The 24,789-nt window shown below is 38.7% G+C and overlaps 1 protein-coding gene across 2 annotated transcripts; it reads right to left on the bottom strand.

Annotated features, from left to right (window-relative positions):
* Positions 1 to 54: 54 nt before the first annotated feature.
* Positions 55 to 6,988, bottom strand: Cpsf5 (cleavage and polyadenylation specificity factor subunit 5). 2 transcript variants are annotated; one of them, XM_022848132.2, is made up of 6 exons: positions 6,475 to 6,971; positions 5,161 to 5,361; positions 4,727 to 4,790; positions 4,213 to 4,378; positions 428 to 542; positions 55 to 270 (listed from the first exon to the last, which is right to left on the bottom strand). In XM_022848132.2, the coding sequence occupies exons 1-6, from the start codon at positions 6,606 to 6,608 to the stop codon at positions 249 to 251; spliced, it is 702 nt and encodes a 233-aa protein (XP_022703867.1). In that variant the 5' UTR covers positions 6,609 to 6,971; the 3' UTR covers positions 55 to 248. The 2 variants fall into 2 exon arrangements, 1 of the variants encoding a protein (XP_022703867.1); XR_002685454.2 differs by lacking the exon at positions 55 to 270 and adding an exon at positions 3,864 to 3,976 and having other exon boundaries at positions 6,475 to 6,988.
* Between the last annotated feature and the right edge of the window lie 17,801 nt (positions 6,989 to 24,789).

Genomic DNA, 24,789 nt, shown 5'->3' with positions numbered 1-24,789 from the left:
ACGCAAATTAATATACATGCAAATTTAACTCGGACCAATAATGACACTCCTTAGTTATATATTGTATAGTGTATATATGTATTATATGGGATAGGTTTTATAAGATTTTTCATTTTCATAAGCTTGCAATTACTTGTGAGTCCTTTGTAATTTACAATAGAAGACACGGAACGAATGAAGTATATACAACAGAAGGTTTCCTGTACTGTGCCACCCTTCTACGAGAGAGATTCAACAGACTTGTTGACTTACAAATAGATGAAATTGAATCTGCAATCGAACGATATAGGAGCACGTTAGAGATTAAGTATTGCTTTTGAAGAAGTAGCAGATATAACTATGGTAATAAAGCCAATGTCAAGAACAATAATTTTCGTTGCGTCGCGACAGCTCAAAATTAATTGAAATAGCAACTGAATTCGGGTACCTGCTGAGAGTCTGCGGCAGAGATGAGATTATAGGTCCATATCCCTGAGAGTTGTCGTATAGTTCAAATAGTGGTGCGGCCACCAACTTATAGTTTTTCGGAACAGCAAACAGCGCTGTAACGGTTAGCAGTTAGACGGGTTAGAAGTTACCTTTGGCGGACGTATATGATATTAGTATGGTTCACAAGGTAGTGATCACAAGGTAGATCTACTTTAAAACATTGTCTTGAAGATTGTTGCAAACATATCACAATTTATAAAATGAACAATGCCTTACGCTATTCTTATTGCGATTCAATCTTTAAGCATCTACATGAGCGAATTCTTTTTATGCCTAAACAAATTCCCGCAAGATACACGTATTCCTTCTTCTAACTTATTGCTTTTAGTACTTCCGAGAATTTGCTTGCAGTCTTAATTAAAGTAACTCTGTGTGTTTTAAATGCTATAAGCCAGACTGCTTTTGTCATTGTTTCTTTTCTTCATTGTTTGAGCAGACGTCACGCAAATCGGGAGTATACAAGGCCATATTATAAGTGACAAATGCTATTATCTGCATACAACGTACATACGATGCTGTTATATCAGAACAATGGCGACAACTCCATTGTCCACTTCTATTACAATATAGAATGCTTACAGAATGCTTTATTTTGGTAATCGAAGTGGGAGAAATCGATGGGAAAAATGCTAAACACTATGAATTGGTAAACGTTTCTTGCTCCTACTGAGTATGTGTACGTGTAGTGCGGCTAGACAATCACATTCGCATATAAAGTTTGTGGCTATGCAAGTTACTCCATTATGGTGAATACTTGTGTACAAAACGAATCATTTATAACCTAGACTTACACGTCGCCATGTGACCGTGTCAAATAGACCTTTCTGTTTCAGCAGATAATTGCTATAAGCACCTGAGAGGTCCGTAAAAAAAGCCCTGATAACGTTAAAGACGTCACTGTGTCTCAAGCCACTAGCCGCAAGTTGTAGTGGACTACGTTGAAAATGCTGTATGAATATTGACATTGTAGATGTAATAACGCAATATTATACATAGGATAGCATAGCAATCTTATCTCAATGTATCACCGGCATAGTACAAAGGGAAAATATAGTCTTTCAAGCAATGCTCTACATCGTTTATAACATTTTCTTTAAAAATAGCAGCAATTTTGTTATCATTATTACTATGTTACAATAAGCACACACTCTGTTACGGACAGATATCAATTGGGGGAAAAATTATGTTTCTTAGCTTACTTTAACGACCATACATTGCTTTACCTTTGTACCATGTTGAATTACATGTTATTTTTGCAAATTAGATGCCAGCTTCGGTGCCTTTGACGACTCGTACGCGCATAAGTTACACAATTCGAAAATATTTTATCTTGAGCAAAATGTTAATTGACTTACGAGTAGTTTAATAGAGTACGATGTTAATGTCGTTTGCGCTAAGAAATGAACAGTACGAGAGAATCACGGGCCTTTAATTTGCCAGCCCAGTTTGGCTTGTATCAAAATGCACGAGTCCCTGTTGTACTGTACATCTCAATTCATCATAATGGAGCATGTGCATGGCTTATGCAAAGAATCGACCTTGTCACTTGGATGTCGGTTAAGCCTGTGATTAAAAGAGACTAGAGGTTGTCACACCCCATAAATGCTATACAATTTAGCATTAAAGCTTGCAAATGCATACACACATTCATAGCGACTTGGCATAAACCCGGTACGCTATCCTACACCACACATATGACGGCTTTGCGAGCCACGCTGAGGCGGTGCCTGAAGTAGTCGATTTAGGGTTCATAAAATAATTCAGGACCTACCATAATTGCACTATACACCATATTACCATAAAACTATTGGGGTCATACGAATAGTTACACTATACACCATATTACTGCCATATTTCGGTTCTTTACCAAGCCAGGCATCAAAAAGCATGATACATCATCACAGGTTTTCCTACATTTAGTACAGAGAAAACATTCATACCTCTGCTCCGCGTATTTTATGGTAAAAACTACCCAATTTGTATGAATAATTGTTTGTACAGTCCTTTCTCGATTCGAGCCTGCACTTCGGCTTCAGCTAAAGCGGTTGCTCATCACGCGTATGTCATCGTCTATTTAAAACTACACTATAATAGCTGAATGAAAGGATACAAAATAAAATTTTAGAATAAGATATGAATTTTTCTATACACGCGCCCGTCTGCGAACCGAAAAATAGTTAATAGTGCTGTAAAAAATGCTCAGTAATTTTGCAATTTTAAACTAGAAATTTGACAATTCTGTCAAATGGCAATTACGGTGCGTTAAACTTCTCACTCAATAACGTATTCTGTCACAAATAACAAAAAACTGCTTCGCTCTCTTTTCATTCTTCAGCTCTTCTGTCAAAACCGACCGATCAGAATTAAATAACAACCCTAAACATTGCACTGTGAGCAAGATTGCCCATTGAACCGGTATCGGCGCCGAAAGGCTTCTACTCGAAAATTATACATACATATGTACACAAAATGCGCTGTTTACACTCCAAAAAAGCAGAATACCTCTTCTAGAGATTTAAGTCAGTGTGTCCTGTTTTTACTTATAACAATCACTCGGTTTTGGCAAAAACGCAGATACATATCTTGCTTCATTTCGTCATTAGCATCGATTTGGCAAATCTCAATAAGCAATTTGTCGCCGAACTTGAATGCAAAAGCCAAGTTTCTTCTAGAAGGCCAGCTAAACATATATTTATGTATATATAATTTGTATTCGGATCCAAACTTTTCTCGTACTATGCATTTTTCTTGAGCACATATTGATGCGCAAGTTCGCAGAAAATTTCTATTTGATGGCGAGCAAATTAGAGATGAGCACAATATGATTCAATGAAGTACATTAGACTAAATAACAGGCAACATTATTTTCAAAACGTCCTATGCACGCAGTCAATCAATATCCGTGGAGTTTCAGGTATATAAACAGCCGATAAGGAACATCTTACTCAAATTCAATACGGCTCAAATAAAAGAACCACTAAGCACACTGTTCCTAGATGAGCGATTCTCTTGATAGGTAAATGTTTGAACATAATCAGCCTTCAATTTTTAAGCATTTATCTTCTGAGAGCCCCATACTTTCCATGTGCATGTATTATTAGTGATTATATTCTAACGATTTATGCAAGTCGTGACTATTAGCCAGGATAGAAGACAACAGCGGGCAATTACAATCTACTCAACTTTCCATAAGTAGTCAACGTCTTTGTACATATTTCGTTCATATATAGAACTCTACAATACACTGACACTTTCAACCTACGTGTACCACTGTAAATAATAAACAGATGTGACAGGTATTCGACATTTGAATGTAGAATGTCGCGGTTGTGCCAGTTTCGTCGCCAGCTATAGGAATGAACCGAGTTCCCTACTTTTTTGTCATTTTTGTGTGTCGCCCTCTTGCCAAATCCGTTAGATTGCATTCGGCTTTCTCCATCAGATGTCTGAATATCGTCCTCTCGTTTCTCGGGAGCTGACTAGCAGACTGCCGAACGAAACTGCTTTAGTCTCTGGTCAGATACATTCACTTCATGATTATGACCGCTGCTTATAATATTCACTGCCGCATTTCTAGTTACTAATAACTCAATTATAACTAATGCACATGGTATGTATGTGAGTTATAATTATCGACGATAACTGAATTGGTAACTGGAATCGGTAAAACTTAACTGAGATAGAAATCCAAATTTGTAAGTACTGATTGTGTTTGCGGCATACCTTTCTCCTGAAGCTGAACTAAGAACAATCGCTTGTGCTCCTTTGGTTTGGTTATATGGGGAAGAATGTATGGATATTGTGCAGGCTCAAAATTTGGCCTCCACCAATTTCCAACCGCATCTTCAATAGTCCAATCCTGTTTCACACCATCCTGCCGCCCCAGCGTCTAGTGTCATACAATACAAATAATAATAAATAATTAAAATTATCAGCAGCTACACTATCACCAGTTGATTAACCAAAACTTGAATAATTACGACATAATAGGAAGTGGCTTGCCGACTATTTCTCACTCTGTCTGTCTATACAGATACTTCGACTGCGGATGTGCACAAGGCGATATTAACCGTTAAACGTAAATCATAATAAAACCTTTTTACTTGAACATCTGGCTTTTGATTTAATAGTGGAATAGAATTATTCGGTTCCGTTTATTATTCCGTTGTTCTGATCCTGCTTCTAAAAATGAATACAACTTTTTTGAGAAAAAATTCGTTATTCGATTTGCATTTACCTCTGTCATGAGTCGCTTCAAACCGTCAACCTCGTCCTCTCCTGGGTTAAGCTCTCCACCAGGGCTGTAATGCAATAAAATTCGTAACTGTACAGCTGAACTGAGCATGTATGGAGAGATAGATTTAATATCTATCTATTTGATAGATAGAAGAGGTTTCTTTGTCTGAAGCATTTTAAGGTATGAATGGTATTTCCGGTATTTTTCATTATACAAACCTAGGAAAACTACTTTATCTTTGTTAACAATTATTTAGCCAGTATTAAACAATATATTTTGAGTTAGATTGATGTGTTAACACGAAATAAAGATTGCCGAACCAAGGTACACCTTTAGCATCATACTACTTCTCAGCAGGCAGTAAATCGTTATATCATAATCTAACATGTTATTAAATATATTTAGTATAGAAATTATTGCATTTAAAAATATACAGTTTGAAGAAGGTAGCACCCAGTTGAAGCAAAAGAACATGTGGAAGTCCATGCTCATGTACAAGCAAGACTCCTTCAACAGATCGCCGCATGCCCACTTTGTCGAATTCGTCACGCATGCGTTGAAATCTGGCTGGCACCGAAGGGTCTTTTTCATACAATGGTTCCTTGGTACCAAACGTATAGTTTGTTAATGGGTATCTGAAAGATTATAACAAACAATGTTATGATTATTAAATATAAGGTATTATCACATTCTGTACATTACAGAGATTTCATTGAAATCAATTACCTAGGTTTTGCCTTCATGCTGCACTAGGTAAATTTGATTAGTTAAAATATCCTTACAATATTGCAAACTGTACATCTCCAAAATAAATACGAGAAAATCCACCGCATCGAACATATAATTTTTTATAGTTACGCGAAGAATATTAGATTTGATCTTTCGTAATAATAATGTTCAGTTGACTATAACTAATAAATATCGTCGTTCTGGTAGACAAACACTTAACCCGACATATCAGCCAAAGAGATGGGTTTATGATTTATGTGCTATCCGTGTAATCCAGTAATGTACAATTACTGCACCTCTGTTATTAGTAATAGCCATTGTTTTTTTGACCAATTTGACAACCAAAACGAGAGCTCATAAAATAAGTAATAAAATTAGCATATAACAAAAATTGACTTAGTTTAACCTGATCTATTCTATTTCTTCATTTTCATTAAGTTCATTCATTCTTTAGACACTGCACTGACGCATCATCAAGTGTGACTACCTTGTTTTTATTTATCCTTGTCTCTACTACACATGTATATGGCCGGGAAACTCGGTTAAAAATCATAGCTTAGTGCTTAACTTTTATAAAGCTAAATATAGTCATATTATTTTTTTCGGTAAACGAATATGAATTACGCTGAAAAAACCCATACTTAAAAGCTCTGTTGGGTTAAAAATTTTAACCAAACCAGATAAAAAAAAACAGTATATTCTTAAATAATATACTTATATGATATACAAGTGTATATTTAGACGCAAGACTACCTATACAGTACTGATAAAAAGTTTATGTTTTTCGTTTCAGTCAAAACAGTTGCCGGCCATAAAGGAGACATATCACTATACTAAAGACTTATAAAACAATAGGACGCAAATACGCTTTTTTCTACGGCTATTTCTTAAATTTATATAAAAGGATGTGTTACGAATAAACTGATATCAGAAAGCATGCGGGTAGTATTTCAACTGGATGGATTTCGAGGTGCTATGAGGATATCTGGGCTGTGGTTAAACCAAGCTATAATACTCACAGGTTGACAGTCCGATTAAGCGTGAAGCTAAGCACATTAGACGGGTTCGAGGCCATATATTTGCCTTGATACTGTGCTTGCGGATTACCGCGCGTTGGCCATCCAGATGTTCGCTGAGGTGCTGATTTACTCATATTGATGTTGTGATGCTGTTACGTAGGTGCGCTATACAATTTTAAGCAGTCCGATCACAAGTTCACCACGGAGAATTTATAAACCTAAGGAACCGGTCACCGGCCGGAAACACTTGCGCCTTCAACACGTCTACACTGCCAACTGATGAAGTTAGCGGTTTCAGGCGGGATAATTGTTGTACGCGTGATGCTCAGAAAGAGGCGACGAAAACAGCACGAGGCGGGCGGGCTAAATCTTTCGACCGACAACAAACGATCGAACTACTTCGGGAACGATCTGCGGGGTTTGTTGGTCCCACCAAACGAAAACAAACGCCATCAGCAGCTGCGACAATGGGTTCAAACACAAGCGACGACTGCACTGCCGACGATTACAGATACAGACGAGAGGAGAAACTTGTTTTGATCGGAAGCAGCCGCAGTAACCGCTATAAGCGTTAATAAATTACTAATAGAAGAAGAGGTAAAGCGAACGAGAAAGGAGAACTGTAACTCAAGCATACGCAGACTTTATGTGGAAATTTTTACAATCATATTTAAAGGTTAGCAATTAGGACCAACCGAGATGGCGTTAAACAGTAACGCCCTGAACAGCGACCGGCCCTCACTGTAGCAGACGAAATAGCAGTCGTCGCAAGTGAGGGTCCTAGCTTGTAGGGGAGCGTGTTGCTTATTAATATTGGAGACGCGTGGTGATCTAGGTTCGAACCCTGACGTAGACACGTTTCATTTAGTGCTGGGAAAATTCTGATTAGCTGGCCCTCCGGTGGAATGCCTAACGACAATGCTGGGCACAGGACTTGAAACATTAAGGGAAATATGAAATCCTGTATTCAGGAAAAATGCATAAGAGCAACACTGCTGCCATATGTAGCTATATATCAAGAAAATGATGCAACTTGTCTTGTACAACAATCTTGTAAAGATGTCTAATAAACTATTTTTGTACAAATGGAAAGAGACGACGAACGCATATAGCAGGTGATCCACAACACTGATTACTCGAAATCAGTCTAACATATCTGTTCATTATAAATGAGAAGATGTTTACTATTTTATATAAATTGGCTCTATCACTTTATAGTTACTATTACAGTGGGAGTGTAGTAGTTCAACTCTTACTTTTTTACGTCTTATATGATAATGATATATCTGTATCCACAAAGTACCCGACTGTAATGTAAAAGTGAACTACGATAAATTTTCGCCTTTATAAAGATAATGTCATATCATGGCGATGTGATTTGCTTAAATATTAAATCACCATTTTTCATTCGCAGACGAGTTCAATAAAGAATATTTGTTATTATGATGATTTTCGTAAATTGTTTCTGTTACTTCAATTTTATACATTTTAGCTCAGTCTTTAGTAGAACTTGCCTGTAGTATATGGCCCACATGGGCACCAACAGGATATATTTCATACATCTACTATTGCGTTTAATGTTATTGAGCCGATTGCTCCAAATGACAATCTAACTGAAACAAGACAGATGTAACGACTTACCTATAGAAAAGAAAATCTCAAAAGGCTTAGCCTTTGTTAATATTCGCAAGTATATTTGAAAGATTTCCACAATTTAAACCTTACAGTGTGATGTACGTTTTGCTTTAGATAATAATATTTCTGATTCAAAATAGCTAGACGAGAAAAAATCCAGGGTAACGGGCTCTACAAGCTGAACGTCACTCAAGCAGGAGTCACTGAAAATGTTGTTAGTATCATTACGTAACGTAAAAATAGCTTTTCATAAGATAAGTAGCAACTGCACCAGTAAAAAAGGACGGGCACACTTTTGAGGTTTGCACTAAATATTTGAAAAAACACATTTTTCTATATAGAAGCCATCCTTTGGAACACTATTTTGTCAGATATAGGATTTTTGGGGACGGGCTCTTATATTGGCCAGTCAACTAGCTGCATGGGATAACTTAACGAAATATATGTACATTCTGTTTGTTTTTTTTTTTATCTATTTATAATGTGTAATACATCTATTTATAATTATAAAGATTACACATTTATATTCGCTTCTAAGCAGCCGCTGCATGCTTTTATTGGTGAAACATTAAAGAAAAAAAGTTTTCTCGAGCAAGATAGACAACGGACCGTCAATAACACAAACAGACAAGGAACTTCAGACTGTGCGAACATGTGTTGGAACCACTGCATATTCTATCTATCAGGAAAAAATGTGACCGGCTGAAAAATGAGGTTCTGCCAAATGGAGCCGAATGTTTTTACAATTGACAATGAATTGTATTTCGGCTTCCTTTCCATAGCAATGACCTATTCAGTGAGATTTAAGGTTCTCTTATGGGCCAACATTCTTACACTTTGAAAATTCTTGCTTCAATTGTGCTTGTAGTAAAAGAGCCCTAAAAAGAGACATGATCAAGTTCCGCAGAGAAGAAAATAGAGCTACATTTGTCTGTTTAACGGATATCTTAGGTTGCTTTCTTTGATGCGTTATCGCATCGTAAGGAGCTGTACGCTGAATCGGCTGTTTAAATGAAAAATGGCCGCTTTGGAATAGGCCACGTCTGCACTAAAATTAGTTTCAGTGCTCTAACTAGTGTATATATATATATTGAAGTTATGATGTTTTGTACATACTAATTAACATTAATATGTATCTTTCCTGTTTAAGGGTATTGTTATAATTGAAAATTCTATTTTACACGCATATGTAATAGTCTGATCAGTAAACATTAGTTTCTAAACATATTTTTGCAAAATAGTTCTGAGCATTAACATTTCATTATGATCAGAACGACCATAATAATACTAACTTTAGTAACTGATTTTCAGTACCTAGATAATAACTACTTTTCAGTACGCAGTAAGTATTCAATATTTATGTACCCGGTGGATTAGTCTATAAAATTCTATAGTAGACAATCAGGTGTAGACAAACAAGTGGCCTAAAAGAAACGTATTGTAGCAGTAGTTTTGAGTAATCAAAAAAAAAAAAAAAAAAACGAAGTTATAGTTATTAAAAACTGTTACTGGGAATTTTAAGGCATCTTTTTTTTAGAATAGCATACATTAAGGCAATCTATGACTGCTATACAATTAATATTTTTAATATTGTTCCATTTGAAGATCCTAATAGTGTTCCCGAAATTCAAATTGTTTACTGAAGTAATTTCGGTAGGATGAATATTTTTTCAAAAAAAAAAAATTATTTTTTACTATGAAACAAAAAAAAAACTATTTTTACTACTACGACAGGATGCATTTCGTAAACAATTATTTTAACATCGGACATTTCTAAGATATTCGAATGTGAAAGTTTTTTTACTTTCTCAAGATCTATATAAATAGTATGAGGCAATTTTTTACACAGTCTATATAAAAAAAAAAAGCGAAGCTTATAAAGGGGAACAATGTTCGAAAGAGTTCTTAAAAAATAAAAGATTTATACTTCAGCAAAATTTGTAATTATTCAATAGAAAAACGCTTGTTTGCAGATTATCGTTTATTTGAAGGATTATAATAGAATCTTTATAATTTGTTCCATTCCTTATCACTAACGCAGAGCACGCTAAAGGAAAGAATATTTAAGCTTAACGATTCTTATTTCATAATATGATAAGTTGAAAGATTGCATAGCGTTGGTAGTGAGGGGAACAGATGAGTTCGGCTGTTGCTCTCTTCATAATAATCTATTAAGCAAAAACACTGTTTTCAAGTTAATTAGTGCAGAACCATCACATACATTTTAGATAACGCGTTGCGACGCATCGAATATTTTTGAGGAATCTTAAAAGATACGTCATATTTTCGCATCGTTTTGCTTGCAAGGCGATCTACACTCATCATACACTCAAGAGCCCCGACCTCAAGCTTGCAATATAATGATCACCCTGTGTTTCGTTTCTAACATAATATACAATAGCGGTAATTTAGTACTAACCTTGGTAGAGCAATCGCCACTTAAAAATGTAACTTCCACAATAAAAACAAATGTATGGGCCAAATACACGCGAGATTATTAGATACATGACGAGACTACACGTTAAAGCTCCGTCTCCAATTTTTTTTTTTTTACATTTATACAGGTTCTTTTGCACTACGCAGTTTAATGCAGCTATTGTGGAGTAGAAGTGACTCATACAGGAAAATCTAATTGGAAAAAAGACCAGAAATGAAGAAGTGAGAACATACTCAATAAAAGGGCGCATGTTCCACATTCTAACATATCGGCAACTGATATTTAGTACTACAGAACTGCGCGTTGAAATTGAGCCCAAAAATGGCTTTGATGGCCCTGCTCTATGATTTCATGATCAACTCTTTTGGAAAGTCGGTTTTCGTTACCATATCTGGTACCATACTTACGTATTATAATTACGTCGTTAATTTTGGTATTGAAAGTGAAATATTTGTAGAGCTCAGCACGTTATAGTGTGTTGTGGTTATAAGTCAGTACTTGTTAATTGTCAACAACTCTTAGACAGAACGTAGCCAGGTGAAAACTAGCTGAGAAAGCAATTCCAATATGCGCTTATCAAATGTTTATTTCCCGTATAAGCGGTTTTTCTAATTAACACTGTTGCAGTTGATAATACCTTTTCAAGATTCAATAACAGCAAATAAGTGATCATCGAAAATGGAATAAATTTTGTTTCGGTTTTGCGTCGTATACAGTTTTACTTGGCCTCTAGTGCCCCTTATGATCAGCTTATCTCAGCAAATTTGCAAGCAAGTACTGCCGGTCTTCTGATTGTGAGACGCACATGATGATATAAATTTTCCGATATATACCACAAGTTCTTCAGTTGAGACAATGATCGGAAACATAGATCAACGCGATACACCGCGATTTAAGTACTGTTTGTCGTTGGCATTTAATTGTTAGGTGTTGAAAAAGGTGAGATAACTAGCCGGGCACTCTCAACGCTCTCTACAAAACGTCGCAGCGAATGGGTTCCATGGTCTTCCGCCTCACCAATTAACAAACCGCTACGGAAACCGATCACGTTGGGAATAATTCGGCGACTAAATCGACGCACTGTTACTTCGTCAGCAAGGGGTTCATTTAATACATCAACCATAGCCAGGTCAACAGCAGGACGTTGAGCAACTATATTTTTGAGATCATCCATGACTAGGTTGCAAGCCATACAGTGCTTGGATGTCAGACCCACAATGACTGGCCTATCGTTGTTCAGCACGCGTCGTTCGAAATCACCGTAATCGCTTATATCCATGAGGGCGGCATTTGTGATACTGGCGACAGCTACAAGCACAGCCGTTACGGTCGTCACCATGACTGAAGATGATAGCCAAAACATATTGAAGCGTCGGCTACACGTTATTTGTATACACCAGTCGTGCTCAATCGGGGACCAATAGAAAAGAAGTGCTGCCAGACCATCGCTAAAGCTTATATAAGCCAGACAAGTTACAGCACGCGCTGTGCGGGCTGTGTGCCCCCGAGCTTAAAGAAACCGACAAACTGCCCCTATTTCATACTACGTTGAACAGATATAGAAATTTAAATAGACGTAAGCAAGTCGATAACGTATGGTAGTCCGTCACATTTTCAAATAAGTGAAGAGGGCATGGGTCACTTACAGACAAAAAAAGATATATATATATAGCAAGCAATTCACAGATCACATTAGTTTTCGTGGACATCGGTCGCAGAATGAATAGTCGTACGTAACGTTCACGGCCAAATTGGTTTGAATGGTAAATCTTATATATAATTATAGCACCTTATTAATGCAAATAAAGCTCTCAACCTGCTGCTGCACGTTTGCTACAGCTTATAAATGACTATTGTAGTTCACTTCTATTTGGTCTGGTTTTGCCGTCATTCAGCTTCTCCCTGTTGTACCATTAGGAGCCATTTTCGCAACTTCTAGGTTTTTTCGTAGTACATAGCACCTAGAAACGCATTGAAAAGCATAAACTTCTAATCACGTCATTGCATTCGTTTCAACAGGTTAAAGTGAATTATATTATTATTATTATTATTATTTTAGCAAATTGAAGGGGAGCACTATGTTCTTATCTGTTAGACCGTCCTTCAGTCAATGCAGATAACAGGGATATGGTTGACAAATGGACATCTTGTAGTGGCTGATAACAGTTCACTAAAATACACCCCTAACGTATCCTAAAAATACAGAATGCTGATTCCGTAACGATTTACCATATGTAACCCAGCAATCAGCTTGTTAAACAGCTACATCTTAAATAAACGTCAGCATGAGTGCAATACGTATGACTAATGTAACTGCAAACCTGAGATCTGCATTAGTCTGGCACCTCGAGTTCGAATCCACGGCCTGTCAAAGAGGCTTTGTGCCACCTGAGCTGCCTATAGCTTAGAGGTAATTAAAATACTTGAAGATAAGGACAGACAGTGTGGTGAGGCCTCGTGCAAACCAGAGCAAAAGATATTATTAAAAAATGTTACGGCTTGTGTATTTCAAAGATTACAAAATAGTGAGAGGAATGCGAACGTATCCATTCAGGCCGTCAAGCGACGCTTATATAAATAAATGCACGAGCGAAAAGAGGTCAGGTGACTGCTTGAGTATATGGGCGAGCAAGCTTCGTCAAGTTCTGATCTAATTCGAGATAAGATCTCGCGGTTTGCGGGGAATGTTGACGTCAAAGAAAAGATTAGAGCCCATATTTGACTTCATCTGGAACAAAGGAACCTGACAAAAAAAAGTTTAATTAACAGAATACCAAAGGATGCATGGTGATTTATTGATTGCCCGAACCATCTTATCGATAGAAGGACTGAAACACTGAGAAGGGAACAAAGCGATATTTACGAGCCTTGCCACGACGTCAAACGCCAGCTCAGCTAACCAACCAGTCATCTCTACGCTTTTCGTAAAATTTGCCTAAGATTTTCATCGTATGACCCGGATCGAGAGAACCTCGTCTTATTGTATTTTTAAAAGCATTGTATTTATTGAAGTGATGATTGATTACTGAATTACTAGTTACTGCTTAGCTTAAGTGCTACACCAATCAAACTGTATACTACAGTTAATTAATATATAATCAACATCTTTATGATTGGTTCGAACGTTGTTGACGCACACTCCGCTCTATTGATTCCCTCTGGGTCACCTCTGAAAAACTTACTTTGTCTTTTACATGCTGCTACCCCCAACACATTTCACATGATTAATCAAAATACAGAAAGCTGCATGCGTGTATTTAAGCATCAGTGTTCAGTTGCGATATTGCTGTGGTCCGTGAAATCATGTGACAACAGCAGTTATTATCCTTTATTATTATTTTATCACAGCTTACGTTCGACAGATACCATATAAAAAGTAATTACTGACTCCAAATGCGTTTGCGTCCAACATGTTTTTGTTAAGGAAGTTGAAGAAGTCGATGCTTTACGCAGACTCTAAGCCCAGTATTTTTCGGCCTCGGTTCAGAACCGACTCTAATGCCGCTTCAAGCCAAAGCTTGCATGGAACAGTAGATTTCTGAGATTATTAATTTCATCTATTCCTAGCAGAATCGATTTAATGAAGACGCTTTTTTTAACTCATCTTAATTTTAGCGGCGTGCGTCACCTCGAGAATACTGCTGAATCTGGACGCATTAACGACACAAATCTATATGCAACTAATACGTCTGTTATAAATGTATCTAAAAGCGACCATATCTCGATCGCGCAATTTTATAGAACTTATGAAATAAATGTCACGACTGCCCATAAGACGCTGAAGACAAATTATAGCCGATGCTGTTACAATGTTCGTAACATATGTCCGAGGAAAAAACGGAAACATCTGCGCTGGATAAAAAATCGCAAAACACCTTAAAAGCACTGTACAATGAGGACGTCCCACGAATTAGGTTCCTAAAATGACACCCCGCACCGCAGAAGCCATCATGATGGAACATTGAGGTGTTGCCTTAGAAACCTGTTGCAGAGCGTTGTTGTCATGGCGCTGATAAAGCGTTGCTGCAATTACAAGCACCTAATCTTACTCAGCTGGATTCGTACGACCTAGGTACATTGACAACATTCTATATGAATAGCGACCTTTAACCTTATGGGTACGAAGGCTATTCGACAACGCCGGAGCTTTGTGATGTATCAAACAACTGTTATTTAACGAACATCATCGACGAACTAGCACTCCGTTCGTGGCAATAAGGTTCGATAAAAAAAGGGTTCCTCACTACGTTTTGTCGGCCGTCATATAAGCCTATAATATAATAATAATAAAAAATAATAACAGTTCGATTAGGAAAAACGGCGTTTGCGATTACGGCCAACAAAAAGCAGCAAATTGCGCTGACTGTGCTTATATGCAAAAATGTATCAGCCTAGAAAGTACTGTAAAAAAATCCGGTTTTTCTTAGTACTATCAGGCTAGGTTGGTCAAATATATTTTATAACAGTAATCGATTTGGACGAATGAAGAAACATATCTCTTATAGAATATGTTCATACAAAACAATATTTTTGTGCGCATCTAATAAACACATTATTAAATGATAGCTGAATGCCATATGTTGTGACCGGTGCTATCTTTACGTCAAGTGACGCAAGGGTTGTTTTGGACGAAGGAACTTGCGGATTCATTAACGAAACCGTTGCCGTTGGTACCATTCCTACACTTAATTTGATAAGCGCACAAGAGGCCTTAGCTTCGAGACGTGAGCTTGGACCAACTAAATTTTTGTTTGAACTTGTTCTCGTCTACGAGCCTCTCCCCGTGCCTAAACAATTTTTATTTATTGATCCCGAAACCCACCTTTTCACATGTTTTACCAGTGCCTGCTGTAAAGATCGCTTCCATCCACAACGATGATGGTAATCACGATCTTGTACGCGTCTGCAACGAACATCGACAGGCTCAAATCCTATCCCTTAGTTACCTTTTGTGTCCTCTATACGAGAATGCTTGCTTGTTTCATTGTCAAGTGCGATGAAATTGGACTACAGTAGATCCTTGAAGAGCTTCAATAGAGGTTCTGACGCGCCGATCCAAGCAAGTTGGAAAACGGGTTGCCAAATAGGGCATCGAAATCCGCAAATACGCGGTAAAAAATGGATCGTTTCGGCCGACAACATCTTTGATAGCAGGGTTGAGAATGGTGTACGCCATGGACGTCCATCGTTGTGCACAAAGTCCGTGTCATTTGGTAGGAAGAAGTTGCTTATAGTCGACGAATGGCGTCAACTGATAAAAGAAAAGATCAACTACCAGTGTGTACACGCAACTTTTCACAGCGGTACCTCGCCACTGATTGACAGGGATCGGTTCATCCTTCAAAATAAAACTCATGATACGTTCGTTCACACCATAAGTCAGGGATTCCTTAGAAACCATGCTATATGGTACCTCGTTAACCTTTTCCTCGCTATTTTAATTGCTTTTGCAATGCAGTGATCGGCAATAGTTACAAAACAGCAGTGACAAGTCCACTGCACGGAAAACGAAGCAGGCCCTCGAAACAAGCAGCCGATTTCTTGCCTACATCATGTCGTTGCCTCTTGAAAGTACTCGAGTTGTACTTGTACAATCATCTATGCGCATCTCTTGAGGCAAAAGGTGCGCTACTCGAGATTCAATTTAGTTATTTTTTTTTACAGCACGCGTACGCCGAATCGCTTCCATTGACTTTGTAGTTTCCCCCGCCGAATGCAGCGGCGACGCACCTTAGGTCTCATCGTTTCCCGTTTTTGTTCTCAATCTTCCAAAGTGACCTATGTACTATGAAGGATAATGTCACCCTATATTTTTTCGGCTCGCTTTTGCCGAAGACAGAATTCGGCGCACATTCAATTTTTGTATTGTATATAACGCCTAGGTCCCAACGTTAGCAAGACAGAACGTGCGTTCATTTACGGGAATCACTCACTGTTGTCTGATATATCACCGAGTGCCAGTTGGGCAGTTGTTATTCTTCTCTGTAAAGAGTGGTAATCCGCTTTCCGGTTACTTCGAACCGGGCGAATCCACAACTGCAATGCAAGTCTACGTTGACATGTAAGAAGCCCGGGTTTTTACACGCCGCCGTAATGACGTCAAACCTAAAAGAAGAGAACTTCATCAGCTCATTTTCTGGGTTACGGCCATCGAGCCAAGGCACAATTTCATTCCTAAAGGTAAGAACTATTCGATTATAAAACAAGTAAAAATGTTCAGCCTTTGCACCTTACTCGTTTGTATATTGAGTGATCGAGAAAGTATTGACGTTTTTTCGAATAGCTGAGGCAATGGCGAATAACGTCGGATCGTTGAAATGGCCTTATTTAGGTCTAGTACAGAGTAGGCTGAAAATGAATGAAATCTCTGCGAAAAAATCGCTATATTTTATAATTTCATTACGACGAAAGCACCAATGCTGGCCAGACCTATAAAAGTATTATGCTGTTTATGGTGAAGACGCATTATCAAAAAAGCAGCTCTCAAAGATAGTTCTGTCGTTTTAGTTAGTGGACATTTCGATGTGAAGCATGCTTTTTGAAACGATCGATAAGTTACAAAAAAAAAGCTTGCTGAAGATGCTGGGCAAAATCGACACATCGGTAGCTATGACATCGCCAAGAAACTACACATCCACCACCTAATAATTTTAAGCCATTGGAAGAAAGCTGGCTAGTACGATGTCTAGGTGTCACCCGAGTTAATGCGAAGAAATTTACTCGACCGTACTTTTATATGTGAAACTCTACAGAAAAGTAACAAAATTGAGCCATTTAGAAAGCGGTTGATCACGACTGACGACTGAATCCCATACGACAATAGCGTACGGAACGAATGATGGTCAAAACAAAGAAAAGCTCAATAATCTGCGGCAAAGTCTGGCCAGATGCCAAATAGGATAAGAATGCTATGAGCTTGGTAGGATTTGGCAAAATGTCCTGCGTCATGAACTGCTTCCGCCTGGAAAGACGATTAGATCTCTACTGTTAACAATTAACAAAATTACAACAAACATTTGAAAAAATATCGACCGGAACTAGGGAATAGAAGGGGCGTCGCCTTCTACCATGACACCACCAAGCCGCAAACATTTCTAGCTATCCGACAGAAATGGAGAGAATTTGAATGTATAGATCTTGTGCCATCAGATTATCGTTTGTTTCGTTCTCTGTAGAATTCCCTTATCAGTATTAGGTTGGCCTCAACGAAAAGATCTAAAAATCACTTGTTACAATGTTCGTTCAGAAACCAGAAAAAAAAAAAATGACAAAATACCATTGATCAGGATGGCGCATATTTAATCTGATAGTATTGCAAGGATCATTTGGGCTTCAAGTCCGTCGGCTGCTCAATATTACACCTATAAAAATATACATACGCACATGAGTTTTATTTTCTTGTAATCGACTCTTCTGTAAGACTATGACCATATCCTCGTCCGCCTATATGCATAAATTCAATTTAGATTTTGACTAGTATACACACTGTTTTTCAAAATAACAATTGTTCAATGGAAACGGTCAATAGATCAATCAATAATTGTTTGCTCGGCTGATAATTCTACGAACCTCTTTTTCATATATGTACCTGTCTTCCTTACTTTTAAATAAAAAAAACAACCTGCCTCATCTGAATATTGACTTCATGATTTCAGTTGTTAGCAGTTAGTGGAACAGGCTTTCTCATGGAGCTACGAGGACTGAGCAATGAATTCCATACGTTGTGCTTTTGCCATACATTTGCGGAGGAAAGCGCCTTGAGATACTCCTTGAAAAATTTAGCAAAGTATACGGACCTGTTCATAAAGAGTTTGAGAACTTCAGCTTTCATATGGTGCATGTTAAAATCTCCCCCACATATTCTACAGATGCACTTTTAATTTGGTTTGTGCCAAGCCAGCTTTCTAGATAGCTTATGATACAAGCTATATTCCGCGTAAGTTATCACTTGCTAATATACGTCTCCTTTTCCCTTATCATTTACTACGCACGTATTCTGGAAATCTCTTCTACTTCTCTGTTCCTAGATGTTGGTGCTCTCGGTATCCTCAGTATCGGTTCCCGAAGGGAAGTCCGAAATCACGTGTCCAACCGTGCAAGTCTGCGCTGGGTTTCAAAGACGGGAATTTGGCCACAGCGAGTTGCCACAGGTTCTATTATCGATCTTCAGTGATGAATTTTCAACGGTCTGTCATGACCCAAATTTTCAGATTAAACAGATAAAGAGCACAGATCGTTTAGTCCCTTAATACTCCATGGACTCATACAGTTCGATAAGAAAAGCACCCTTGAGTACGTTATCTTGGTATAAATCAAAAGTTTTCCAGTTATGAGTGCTCGAATATCTTTGGCCACGGTACTATTTTACCTCCTAAAATCATGATAGCTTAATATGACGCTCCGTAGAGCGGTCCGTGCGTTTTCGAACGGCTTCCAGAGTCCCCAGATGCCGACAAGAAAGATGTTTGTAATAGAGATTATTGTTATTATTGTCTGAGACACTGAAATAGTAGCGTTCCTTTAGTAAATATTCGAAAAACAGCTGTTCAGTATCGGTCCAGAGCAAGCGTCGCGTTGGTCAAGCAGTTGGACTTGATTGAAGAAGCTCTCCAGCTGCAAGGTAAAAGTAATTTGTAAAGCTAACGCTCAGCTTCAGCGACATGACAGATCTCCAAATGTTTAAGATATGAGTAGTATTTTTTGAGTTCTTGAAGCTTTTTGCGTCTCCGCCTGAAGCCAGGTGCTCAGTAGAAGCTGTTCAGAAGAAACCCATACCCATCACAGGATCTACTGCAATAAGGAAATGTGCTCGCTTTGAATCAAACAGATCAATGTATTTGCTAAAATCTCCAACCACAATTAAATGTTTAACGGCTAGTCAAAGCTTTAACCAAAAAATGTCGTAGATAGAGGTTAATAAGAAAATATCCTAATATCGTAAAGGATATATAGGATCTTTCAAATAGTTTGCGTCGTATGGATTATACGCATCTTTTTGAGTAAAACTAATGTGAGAGACCTTCCAACTAGAGTACAGCGAGCCACGTAATATCTATCGTAATTTCTTTCGCGCCTGGAGCGCCTAAATGTACCATCAGACTCGTGAAAATCTCGTTTTCTGCACAGTCTATGATGGAACCTATGGACAGCAAAAGGAGCGATGGCATATCTGTTTAGCCGGTTCGCCCCTGTCCGCTCGTCATTCCTTATCGCACTCGAAGCTAAAAATCCCTCATCAGTCTCCGCGAACGTTGCCATCAGTTCTCAAGGTGCGTCTACTTCGTCGTTGCTGTTAGCTCAAAGTGACTACATAGGCCCGCGGATACGGAATAACGGATCGACTAGGCAATATGCGAACCGATTTCGAGTCGCTATGTGTCATTCCTTTTGGGACCTTTTGGGAAAGATCCTTAATTAATTATTTAAGGTTTTCCAGTGTAAGAGCTGCCTAAACGATGCGCATCTCATACGTTTTCTTCTTTAAGGTCGAACAGGCTAAGAACGGTTGTAAAGAAAATGCGATAGAGCAGTTTGATTCCCCATACGGCCAACACCGGCTTTCTGCATTCTTTGGTAACGTGCGTAGTGAAACTGCTACTATTCTGGGAAAAGAGCAACTCTAAATAGGGAAACCAGTTTACGTAGACAATATAAAAGACAAGACATGGCTCTTATAAGATGTCAGTGGCCGTTTTCTTGCCTTTCCTTCTAAACTTCATCGCCTTCGTCTCAATCAAGTTTACAGTCACCCCCAAATCCGTGGTTGCGTCGTACAACCGGGTTATGGCTTGTTGCACTAGGAACCTGCTCGACTCATATGTCATTAAATTGTCTGCGTACCAGATGGCTTCGACGGACTTTCTTAACCATCTTATTTGATCAAAAAGACCCTTCAGCAAAACGGAAATTTGAAAAAATTAAGAAAAAAGAAGGTGGGCCTAAGTTGTCCCATCTAGCCTGCTCAGTTGTCCCGATAAAGAATGGGAGTGCAGTCACTCCATAGTCAATGTTTGTTGTGTTCTTCAGTAGAATCACAGCAAAAAAGTTGAGCAGGTTCGTAGGGATACCTACTTCGGCCGGCGTAAGCATAACTTTGTCCCTGGGCGCCGGACTTAAGGCTGTCCTGGAGTCGACAAACATCACGTGTATTGGACTGTGTGGCATGGCCAGTGTTCGTTTGATATCGGTTATCTGGATCCTGCGCGTCATTTCTGTTGTTCCGTCGATATGGTTTGTACGCTTTCTGAGTAACTGTTCAATCTCTTAGTCGATAATGCAGAGAGCAACTTAAAACGAACACATTTTTTTTCTATCCTTGTTCATGATGACGGTCGCTGTATTTCTTAGTAATCACTAACAGAATAGCATTCTACACTGGGCTAGAAGTGTACCAGTACGTGAATATTTATTGAGTAATGCCGTCCAGTATGGTGCCAAAACGACGTCGTATTTGAGATGCCTGTTGCAAACCTTATCTGGATTCGCGTCTTTTTTGCGTGGGCCTGTTGAGAGATTGCGTTACACTAAGATTCCTTCTTGCCACATTGCGGCGAGAAAGAGCATATCTCTTAACGCAAACATTTCCGAGGAGCGATTTATGGGGGACAAGGAGCTAATCGGGCAAACTGGCAAATATCCGCTTGTTTGGTTGATCTTTTGCATCGACGATCAAACGGATCTCTAGCTGTTCAAGGTTTTGTTACTTTTACGACGCATATGTTTTTTGATGAATCGTCTCAAAGATGTAGACTAAAAGGTAAAAGTTGGGCTGTATTTTGACCATAAATGTGAAGCCTATCTGGGCCCCCCGGACTCGAAGTTGCAAGTCTACCTGAAGAACAGTCTATGTTTCCGAGAGAGACGAAAAAACTGTATTGTAAAATGGAGAATTTTGACCAGATGCTGCGCATAGATTTGGACATTTACCACTTAAGTTTAAAAAAAACTTCGTTGCATTGGTAGGTACAACTTGGAAGGCGAGATGTATTGCGATTGGTATGCGAGTATAAATGCTTGCGCCCTGTGACAGGGAACGATTATCACCCTTAAATTTTAGCATTTGTCACAAGAATATCGATAACAAAACCTTCTTCACCTCCTAGAAAAGTCGAGGTCGAAGTGGGATTGATGACTCAACAACCGATGGCGCGAACGTGTTAAAAGAAGTGCAACTTGAGTTCGTGTGGTCGCGATAGACGTTGAAGTTGCTGGCAATGGCTAGCGGCAAAGCAAAACGAGAAAAGAAACGGTGGTCCCAGTCCACTGACAAATTTCTCTACTACTCCAAATTAGTCGACCGAACACAGCCTGTTACAAGACTTAATCGCTTAATGATATCATCCTTCCCTAAGCATAGTGTTAGGTCGCCTGCTTTATGATTATAGGAAACCGAAATTCCTCCACTAGGACGATCTAGTCCGTTGCCCTTTATTGTAGGGTAGCGCACACAATAGGCACCGCAGCAAATTAAAAAGGCTAATTACGCAATTCTCCGTTAGCATAAGCGTGGTTTTACTGTCCAAGACATTCGAGGAGAGGAGCGCCAGAGCCGCAGCCCCCTTACATGTTCCACTGTGTAATTCTTAACGTCTCCTCAAGGCCGGCCTTGCTGCAAGTTCCGTGATGGATTTCGCAAGCAGCTGCAGTGATTTACGGTGTCGCGTTCAGGAGCCTGCTCTTGAGTCGTCAGTACTGCCAAAACCCGCTTTGCAAAGTCCTCGGCCGTTGGGGCAGATAAAACCCATTGACCGTAGTCCAACTATTCGGCTCGGTGCTGCCTTTCCTATTGACGATTCTCTAACAGTGGTTTTGCTCGGCAATGACCCGTCCTTTCGAAACTGACCCCGCTGCTAGAACGCTCAGATCTGGGAGTCCGGTTGAACTGGCTAAGTTTGCTGCTCAGGCCTTCCCCTGTGGTTGTCATTGATAGCCCTTAAATGAACATCTCCTGAGTCTAGCCCCTTTTTATTGTAAGGATTCTCGGGGCTGAAAAAGACTATGCACCTCAATTTTGTAGATGTACCGTTTGCTCTCGAGGACCAACTGCTGTAATACGGAGAGCGAGAAAGTATTTGATTTGTTTTATCTGCACTCATAACAATCCTGACCGAAGATCGGGACAGAGAACACACACAAACTTCTAGCACGCGACAGAAAGTGACTAACATTTACGAAAAACCCTCCACCTTGCTGATATATTTGTCCTTTTCGAGTTTCATACATTCATGATCGCTAGCTTTCAAAGACCCGCATGTGGCCCGTAGTTCCTATACTATATACTTCTCTGCTTCACACACAACACTTTCGATGTCCTTATTCGGTGTCGCACGAATAGTCACTCACGTTTTGTCGGGAAGAATCTTTCTCAGGGCAAGGCTGAGAAGCTGTGCAATGGTGTCGCCCTCTACTAGCGCTGTTATTCGTGAGAAGTAATGAATAAGATCCAGATAAAAAAAAAAAAACACGCAGAAACGATGAGGCTAATTTTCAAAAAGATTTTGAGGAGAGCCAATGTACCGTCATGGCGTGTTATGCATAAGACCGCTTAGCTAAGCTGTCTCAAGTGACAAATATTAATATAAAAAGAAAAAAAAAAACTATAGAAATACTTTAATAGAAATCCCAATGATTCTTAATAATTGCTAGTCGACAACGCCGTTTACAGGTAGAGCCATCTACAGGTTTCAAAGGGGATACTTCTTTGATACCGACTTGCTTAAAGACTATTGTGAGGAAACAGCAGCTTAATATGAAATTTTACTTTAACAGTAAATTGGGTACGCAGAAAAATGCGGATATCACAGACAGTTTTTTGTAATCGTATTGTAAATCAAAGCCGAGACTCAAGTTGTATCAACGGTTAGATGACAGACCGGAAGGGATCGAAATTAATTCTTACTCAAGGAAGTTTTCACCAGCAGCAACTGACAAAAGCTGGCAAGAAAAAACTTTTGCTTGGTCGTTCGCTGCACCGACGTACGCTCATTGGAAGGTATTCTTAAGGAACTTTACGAAGGTCTTAGCTGTGTCCGGTTTGAAGAAGGAGTGTTACACGGTGATGCTCCTCAATTTTTACTCAACTGAATTTCATTATAGCTTATTCCTATTGTATAAATTAAAAATAAGTTCTATACGAATAAATCGAACGCCCAGCTGGAAGAGTCACCGAATCTTAAGGCGTCAACAATCTTCCCAAAGCTTTGAAGAGGCGGGATGCGTCAACCATTTGCGCAACCTCCAAGTTGCGTCTTGCACTTCGCAAGAAACAAACAACATTTGGATAAATTTCGAATGCATATCTATATAAGTTCTTAATGGATCGTTGAACTATAGCTACGTACAACCTGTTAGTAAGCATCGAACTTCATGTATAATACTACAGAAAAACACAGCCATGTACTCTAGCTCTTCAAGGCACCTTTTGCATGAATTTTCAAGATTTTTAAGAAAACGGAGATTCTTTTTTTTTTTTTTTATTCGTGTTGAAATCCGGCTTGAACATTAGAGGTAAATAGTAGTGAAGCAAGCCAATAATTAGAAAAGAAAAAAAATTTACAGACTCCGTTTCGGGTTGAAGCTGCTATAGCCACCCCAAGTACCTTCCTCAGGATAAATGTTGTGGCTTGGTTCGAAGGAAAAGTGTTAATTGATCTACAATAATATATTTTCGGGCATTTTTTTTAAATTAAACAGATTTAGTTGGAATGAATGTTTTTAACTTTAAATCCCGCCGGCTAGTACTGATCCTTAATCGATAGTGACCTATATTGAACGTAACAAAAATACATGAAATTGGCTCTGAAAAACGTGTTACAGAATACACAATATTCTACATCTAATGTTAAAACAACATTGTTCTCTCATGATACAATGTTTAAAAAGGCGTGGTGTACAGGATGTTGTACTTTATATATTTTAGCACACCTTTTTGTGATTAGCTGAAATTATGTAATTCGAATTATAAGCAAAATATACGATATTTCGGGAGGTATCTAAATCTTAGCTATCTCCTTCTGCTTTCAAGCTACAGGTCCGGAACATGTAGACTGACTACTTTCACTAATATTCTCGGATTTATCTTTTAGCATATGTGACCCCCGACGAGTATGACCAGCATGCACGTACTATATGATAGCTTCTTTAAAAACTTCACGCTCATTTACCTTATGAAAAAGCCACGTTCTAAAAAATCTTCCGCTCCGTATATTACCTCGTATACATAACAGCGCGCAGCACCTAAATCC

This window comes from Varroa jacobsoni, unplaced genomic scaffold (assembly GCF_002532875.2).
Source record: "Varroa jacobsoni isolate VJ856 unplaced genomic scaffold, vjacob_1.0 scaffold_1329, whole genome shotgun sequence".
Taxonomy (NCBI): Eukaryota; Metazoa; Arthropoda; class Arachnida; order Mesostigmata; family Varroidae; genus Varroa; species Varroa jacobsoni.
This window is presented reverse-complemented; position numbering and strand designations above follow the sequence as displayed.

What these genes read in the sequence shown, in the direction of transcription:
- Cpsf5 (XM_022848132.2), bottom strand. Translation starts at nt 6,608, where the DNA reads ATGAGTAAATCAGCACCTCAGCGAACATCTGGATGGCCAACGCGCGGT. An exon ending in GGTGCTACCTTCTTCAAACT is followed by an intron (nt 4,791 to 5,160) that starts GTATATTTTTAA and finishes ATTGCATTACAG; the next exon opens with CCCTGGTGGAGAGCTTAACC. An exon ending in TGAAGCGACTCATGACAGAG is followed by an intron (nt 4,379 to 4,726) that starts GTAAATGCAAAT and finishes GTATGACACTAG; the next exon opens with ACGCTGGGGCGGCAGGATGG.